The sequence below is a fragment of the Vicugna pacos genome, chromosome 5 (genome assembly GCF_048564905.1).
Source record: "Vicugna pacos chromosome 5, VicPac4, whole genome shotgun sequence".
Taxonomy (NCBI): Eukaryota; Metazoa; Chordata; class Mammalia; order Artiodactyla; family Camelidae; genus Vicugna; species Vicugna pacos.
In genome coordinates, this window is record NC_132991.1 from 58,517,479 (window position 1) to 58,525,264 (window position 7,786).

General features: G+C 41.3%; 1 protein-coding gene across 5 annotated transcripts in view; it reads left to right on the top strand.

Moving 5' to 3' along the window:
- Window positions 1-7,168, top strand: part of INPP1 (inositol polyphosphate-1-phosphatase) — a 36,606-nt gene extending 29,438 nt beyond the window's left edge. For all 5 annotated transcript variants that reach the window (XM_072961316.1, XM_072961317.1, XM_031678266.2 and 2 more), the window contains 4 exons: window positions 104-164; window positions 2,704-2,904; window positions 4,875-5,049; window positions 6,422-7,168. In XM_072961316.1, coding sequence (XP_072817417.1) covers window positions 104-164; window positions 2,704-2,904; window positions 4,875-5,049; window positions 6,422-6,989 — 1,005 coding nt within the window. In that variant the 3' untranslated portion in view covers window positions 6,990-7,168. The remainder of the gene's footprint in view (window positions 1-103; window positions 165-2,703; window positions 2,905-4,874; window positions 5,050-6,421) is intronic.
- The last annotated feature ends 618 nt before the right edge of the window (window positions 7,169-7,786 follow it).

A 7,786-nucleotide genomic window follows, 5' to 3' on the forward strand; every position in this document is an offset into this window, starting at 1 on the left:
TTCAATTTGAAATTAAAATGGAAATCTGTTCAGAACTGAACATGAATGTGGGTTCTTTTTTTTTTTATTGTTTTGTATTTTTGTCATACTCTGAATTATTCAGTTTCCAGGCTTGGGAAAAAAAATTTTTGGAGAAGAATCCAATGAGTTTACTAATGATTTGGGTAAGTATAAGAATCTTAATGTATTTTTATAACTTAATTATCATATGGTATTCTGATTTTCAACCTACATCATGAAATAAGTGGATGTTTGGAGGCCTTTCATGTAAATAACATATTTTAATGTTAAGCTTCATTCAGTACCTCGGAATATCATGACATTTAAGTTAGGGAGACGTGACGTCTTAGAATTACTTAGCAAGTCCACATTTATTGTTCTAACTAGAATCTAAACTAAATCTGTAGCATTTGAGTAATGTATGATTTAACCTTTGGGAAAGTTACATGGCCCTTTGGGAATCTAATGGAGTCCTAGATGCCCCCAGAAAGATGCACATCTGTATAATTGTGCAGACAGTTTCAGGTCCATGTAAACCCGTTTGTGGAGGTCCTGAGGAGTCCATAGACCTTGGCTGAGAATGTCAAGGAGGCCCTGTCCCTGAGCAAATCGCCTCATCACTTCTCTGGTTTCAGAAACTCTGGAAAGGGAGTTGGACTACCTAAAAGGTTCCTATTAGTACAGTTTTAAATATTATTTAACTACTTTCCTGTAGGCCAAATTCTTCTTTGGATGGACCACCATGTTGCCTTGTGGTAGAAAGAAAAATACCAAAATCGCTGATCTTCTTCGAGAAACAAACTGTTTTTAGTTTGTCTGGGGTTTTGTTTGTTTAATGGTAGAAGATTAAAACAGTGAACTTTAAACATTGTTCTTGTGACAAATAGTTAAACATCTAGAAGCATATTTACACAGAAAAGTAATTTCTGGATTAACTCTGGGAAAATGTTTCCTTCATGGGCTGTGTATTAAGATGCAATTAGTTCTACAACATTCAGTATGAAGGAAGAGAAATCTCATTTAAAGTTAAGGTTAAAAAAAACCTGTGACTAACTCATAAGAAATCCTACACTTAAAACCCTATGTTTGACTATTTCATGAACAGCTATCTAAATATTTCATTTACCTAGAATTATAGAGGCAAAAGGGCATTCTACATACATATGCCTGACAACTGTAGGAGAGAATGCATTTAACATGTTGGAGGGGGAGAGAACCGTGAAGGAGAAGGGCTGGTGGATCAGGTGAGATGGAACCGTAGAAGTTCAAAGGAAGGAGTATGGGTTTTTCTCTAAGTGTGTTGGGAATTCAGTGGAGAATTTTAAGCAAAGTGGTAATGTGACAGGATATGCTGCTTTGAATGATCCCATGACTAAGCCTAGTGTAGGTGCTTACCAAGTGGCAGTGATTAGCCAAATTATTATTATTTGTTTATTATAAATTATTATTATTTATTATTATAAATTATTATTTCCCAACTTTAATAGTCTGATTTAATTTGAATTAAACTAAATTTAGTGGAATGTTTCTTGCTGTTTCAGACTCATTGTTGTAATAGATTTGCACTGTGCTTCCCAAACTTTAACGATCAATGAGTCACCTGGGGAGCTTGTTAGAACTCAGTGGGTCTGGGATGGGGCTTGAAGTTCTGCCTTTAACAAGCTCTCAGGTGACTCATTGATGATGCAGGTGCTACCAGTCCTTGGAATGGCTAGATCAGCTAGGAGTATTTGTCCACATACCTTAAAAAGCCCCAAAGTGCCATGTTTTCATAAGTTTTAAAAGCTTATATTCTGCTTTGCTGTCACTTTTTGTGACATATTAATTTGCCTGTTTTTTCCAGCTTCTTTCCTCACATTCTGGGGGAGCTGGAAACCAGATTAAACAAGGGTCTAAGAAGCATGTTTAAAGTGACGGTAAAGCACCTACACTTGGTCACTTGGGGCTTCAGTTGCAGAAGCGGCTTTGCTTACATCCTGATTCCCGGTGGATTCACAGAGGAGAGCTACTCTATGGATGTCATTTAGAGTCCTACGGTTTTAGCACATACTTCCGGGGAGGGTATAGCTTAGGGACAGAGTGCATGCTTAGCATGCACGAGGTCCTGGGTTCAGTCCCTAGTTCCTCCATTAACTACCTTCCCCCGCCAAAAAAAAAAAAGGGGGGGAAAAAGATTAGTATATTTACATTACTTTACTGAGCATGAACAATTTTTAGTTAAAAGCATTCTAGAGGAAGGTAGAAGCACTTCTGTGTACTGATAAACACTTCATTCTTTTCAATAACGTATTCTAACATGAATAGGGTGACCTACATATATTAAAAGTAAAAAGGCAAAAAATATGAGATTAATTATCAAGGACTTAAGGTTCAGGAGTTTCTTAACTGGTACCTGAGCTCCTTTAAACTGGATACAAAACTGTATGCATGTGCCCATGTGGACATTTTTCTGGGGAGAGGTTCCTCTGATGCCTGGAATCCATGCCTCACTGTTCACATTAGGTGCATGAGTGACCACTGGGCATCTGTGACTTTGTGAAGCCCACTGGGTGATTCTGGCAGTGAATGGGTTGGGAACCACTGGTATGGGTATGTTGCCCTCACCTGACCTGAGTGCACGGCTTTTACCCCTTCCCATCCTTCTGTTGTTCTTTCTCCCCCGAAACTTGAAATGTAATGGGTTTTATTCTGTCTTTACTCTAGGGGAAAAGATTATCATGAGACTGTGTCCAACAGAGGAAGAAACAGTAGATCTTCTCAACAAAGTCCTTAGTGGTAACAAGCTGGCATCTGAAGCGTTAGCCAAGGTTGTACATCAGGACGTCATCTTTACTGACCCAGCTCTGGATTCAATAGAAATCAGCATTCCACAGGACATTTTGGGAATTTGGGTGGATCCCATAGGTAAGTAGAGGAGAGTGTTTGCTTTTGTTCATTTGCTTTTATTAGTAACCCTTTTTTTCCTCTGCAGGGCAGGGGGTTGGAAAAATAAACCATACTTTCAATTTTTATCTCTCCTAGAAATTTTTAAATTTTTAAAGCTTTAAAATGATAAATGAAAAGTTGAAATGTGTGTTAGAGACACACATCTATAATACTTATATCTATATCTGTAACATATATATCTGTATATCTATAATGCATGCATCTGTAACTCGTATACCTATAACATATGTGTGTGTGTACACACACACACATATAACAAAGCTGATGAACTCATCTTTGAAAGACTTCAGGGGCCAGACTGCTAAATACGAGAGAAGAGCGAAGTGATAGCAGCTATGACTGAGCACGAAGAGCATCAGGCCCCAGCAGATTGTTGCCATATGGGAGTACAGTCCAGAGCTTCAGATTTTTTAAAAACGATCAAAATCTAGATTTTTAAATGAGATCTCAGTTTAACCACTGGCTACTAATTCAGTTAAATAAGCAAACAATCAAAACCACTGTACCTGTCAAGCAACACATGGCTGAATGTGTCTTTAGCAGTCAACTTGTGAATCCTATGTAAACCTCTCCCGGTGTTTTTTTTTTGTCATGATTATGGCAGAACTCTAATCTATAGCTCATTATTTTAAAATTATAGGCCTATCTCAGTGATGCTATTAATATAATGCCCTAGGTATGGATTTTGAGAAATCCCTGCCTGGCATTTCTACCCAAAACAACTGGGGCCAATCATTATGCTGAGCAGGCAAACTCCCCCCACCCTCCCCTTCCTATCATCACATTAATACGACATTATAGAAATGCCTGTAAGCATCAAAACTAGAGAACGTTCGTCCAATGGATTATATATAGAAACTAAGAATCTTTTCCAGACTCTTATACCACTTGAAGGTAAGTCAGACTCAGTTAAGGGACAGAAACCTTGTTTTTTGGTCCCGTCCTGAATTGATTCAGGATGTGATGGTACATCCTTAATTGGGCATTAACTCACTGGATGTTAGCAGTCAGCTGCTGCAGGTTTATCTTTTAAGAAGAAACCTGGCTCCTTGGCTTCTTTTTCCTAGGAGCACCATCAACTTCTTCCTTTTGTGCAACCATCATTATCTCTTTCCTCTTAATTTGAGGGACAAACAAAAGAACAAAAAGGTAATTCCACCCCTGATGGATTCCTGGAAGGAGGTTTTCCGTCCCCCTTGGACTAGTCCTCTGATTAGTAAGAACTCTAAGAAATCCCACCAGTTCTCCTGAGCCATTAGCTTTTCAATGATTCTGACATGTGATGGGTATTTGAGTGCTTGTTATCTGCAAGGTGTTGTGCTAGCTACCATAGGAGCTATGGACGTGTCCTCTCTCTCCAAGAGTTTCCATACAGTTGGGCAAATGAAACATAAGCAGCTTAAAAGTGAAGTGCAAGAGATCATGTAACTATTCAGTGTAAGTGGCATTCAAAGGCAAGACTTGATCGCTCCTATCTTAGACCACTTTGGCTACTATAAGAAAATACCATGATCAGGTAGCTTATAAACAACAGAAATTTATTTCTCACAGTTCCAGAGGCTGGGAAGTCCACGATCAGGGTGCCAGCATGGCTAGGTGAGGGCCCTCTTCCTGGTTCTAGCTGGTTCCTTCTCACCATGTCCTCACCTTGTGGAAGGGACTCAGGATCCCTCTGGACCCTCTTTTTTTAAGGTACTAATTCCATGCATGAGGGTTCCACCCTCAGGACGTAAGTACCTCCTAAAGGCCCACTTACTAATGTCATCAGCTTTTGGGGGTTAGAATTTTGGGGGCACACAAACATTAACACCATAGCAGTTACCAAATTTGAAGAGAGAAATGATACAGGACAGAGTTTGTAGATGTATTCATCACTGTCTTCTAAATAATCCTGACCTGAAACCAGACAAATTTGTTTCATTTTCCAGATTCAACTTACCAGTATATAAAAGGTTCTGCTGACATTAAATCCAACCAAGGCGTCTTCCCCAGTGGACTTCAGTGTGTCACTATTCTAATTGGTGTCTATGACATACAGACAGGAGTGCCCCTGATGGGCGTCATCAACCAGCCTTTTGTATCACAAGACCTAGGCACCCTCAGGTAAAAGAGGAACACTTGCTGTCTGTCATGACTTTCAGACATTACAGCCTCAGCCTTGCTTATCATCAGGATTCTCTCTCCACGTGACATTCCCGTGACTCGATATATTGGGGTACTCCTACTAGAAGTCTGCATTGTATGAATTAATGTGCTTTTTAGTTTCAATCCTGGGTTTCAAAACAAAATGTCTAATGAAAATCATCTAATGAAAAGATGAGTAGTTCTGGCCAGGATTAGAACCTGCCTATGGGGTGCTCTCCCTGTAAATTCTGCCAGCATCACTTCCTTTCCTGCCTCCTCCCCCCTCCCCCTTCCATGGACTCTTGTGCAGAGCATAGAGGGTGGCCAGGCTATTAGTTGCTCTGATCCATGGCCCCAGGCTTTGGTTGACTCCAGGGCATGGCAGAATCCAAGTGGAAGCTGCTTTTCTCCTGTGGTTTCAGTTTTTTGTTGAAATAGATAATTTTTTTTCCACTTGCGTAGAACTACATATTTTTATTGAGCTTCGAATTTCTTTAGGCAACTAAGAATCACTTGTTCTTTAATAGTCAGAAACTACACCTCTGGAATCCTGACATTTTTTCTTCTACCCCTGCCTTCTTCCCCACTGAAAATGTTTCTATTATCTTTACAGGGTCGTTAAGATGTTAAAGAGAAGTGAGGCTGGGTGCCAACATAATCATGGCCTAGAAATGGTTGACAAAGTAGTTAGTGGTACAGATTCTGGAGTGAGATTTCCTGGGTTTGAATGCAGATTCTACCACTGATTTACATCCTTACGCTTACATGTGCTAAGCCTCAGTTTCCTTCTCTGGAAATAAATTACCCAGCATATATAGTCAGTCAGACACAGAGAAATGATAGGGGCTATTGTTGCCAAAAGTAATGAGTCCCTCTTTTTTGGTGTTAAAGCCAAAGTGGAGCTAGTGAATTAGAGAATGAAAAGATGTAAACAATTGAAGAATTTATAAGGATTGTGAAAGATCTGCAGATTGAAAAGAGATTATTTATTGGCCTCTCACCTCCCCCGCTCCCCACCCTCTGTACCCCTCCTAAACTCTAAATGCCAAATGTGACAGAGAAACTTTGCTGTATTCCTGGAGGCCAGAAATCCCATAAATATTTTAGCATTTATTGAGATGGCTGAGATAATGAGGAAAAACAGAAAGAATTCCTGATCTGCAATGACACGGGCAGCGACGTGTGTAGGAGTAACTTTTAGAAATGAATTAGCTACTTGATGTCTATTTCTAGGCTTCAGGGCCTTTGAGACTAATTTTGTTATGATTTTCATATCAAGTGGAGAAGCCATATGAGCAGTGAAAACGAACATGATAACCTACGGCCACAAACTAAATGTTCTCCTCCGCAGGTGGAAAGGACAGTGCTACTGGGGCCTTTCTTACATGGGGACCAATATCCATTCACTCCAGTCTCCGGTGTCTGCAAGCAACAGCCGTGAAGCGCGGAGCCCGGTGACTGCAAACCCCAGCTCGGGGGCAGAAAGCCCCCACCCGTTCTCAGCCGTCATCAGCACAAGTGAAAAGGAGCCGATCAAGGCCGCGCTCGCGCGCGTGTGTGGAGAGCGCATATTCCGGGCAGCTGGGGCTGGTTACAAGAGCCTCTGTGTTGTCCTCGGCCTTGTCGACATTTACATCTTCTCAGAAGATACCACGTTCAAGTGGGACTCCTGTGCTGCCCACGCCATCCTCAGGGCCATGGGTGGGGGCATGGTGGACTTAAAAGAGTGCTTGGAAAGACATCCCCAGGCGGGGCTCGACTTGCCGCAGTTGGTGTACCACGTGGGAAACGAGGGCGCTGCGGGGGTGGATCAGTGGGCCAACAAGGGAGGACTCATCGCCTACAGGTCAAGAAAGCAGCTGGAGGCGTTCCTGAGCCTCCTCATCCAACACCTCGCCCCCAAGGACACACATACATAGGTGAGCTCCGTCCTCGTGGACTCATGCACCCAACTGTGAACCTACTCCCCACATCTCTATCTTTGGAAGATAGCTTTGTCCTATTGACGGTCAACATTCACCTTCCTCTTTTGAGGAGCGTTTTTCCATTATGTGTTCATAATGTTAATGTCAATAAATGAATGATATTCATGCAGCAATGGAATGTGTGAGATTCTTGATAGTGGATGTTGTGCTATTAGTATTGTTTGAAACTCTTCCATAAAAATTCCTGCCCAATTGGTAAAATTCTAGAGAAGTAAAATGTCGCTGAAATATCTAGGGAAAGTAAAGAGGGGTTGTGCTTAGATTTTGTTTCCCATCTGGAGGGAAAATCTGCAGCTTTAGCCTTTGGCAGAACATGCAGGACTGAATCTGAAGCATAATTTAGCCACGCTCACGTGCTTTAAACAGTATGCTTAGGTTTCTTCAAAGAATTAAAGCCAGAGCACTGTGGGCTCCTTCCTACTCACATACTGTCACACACTGTCATGTGCACACACGCACATGCACACACACACACACACACACACATATACACACACATACACACTAATACTCTCTCAAACTTATTCTCATTCTCTCATTGTAGTACTAATACTCGAATTCAAATACTCTCACATGCACACTCCATTTCTGTAGGTAAGGCAGAAGGCTTCTGCAATTTTTGAAAATGTACTAAACTTCAGAAACGCGGGGTAGAGTCACATGTATTCAGTCCTTGGTCTACTAGAATCCCATAGCGAATGCCCTCTGAAGCGGATGAGACCGCTTTTCCG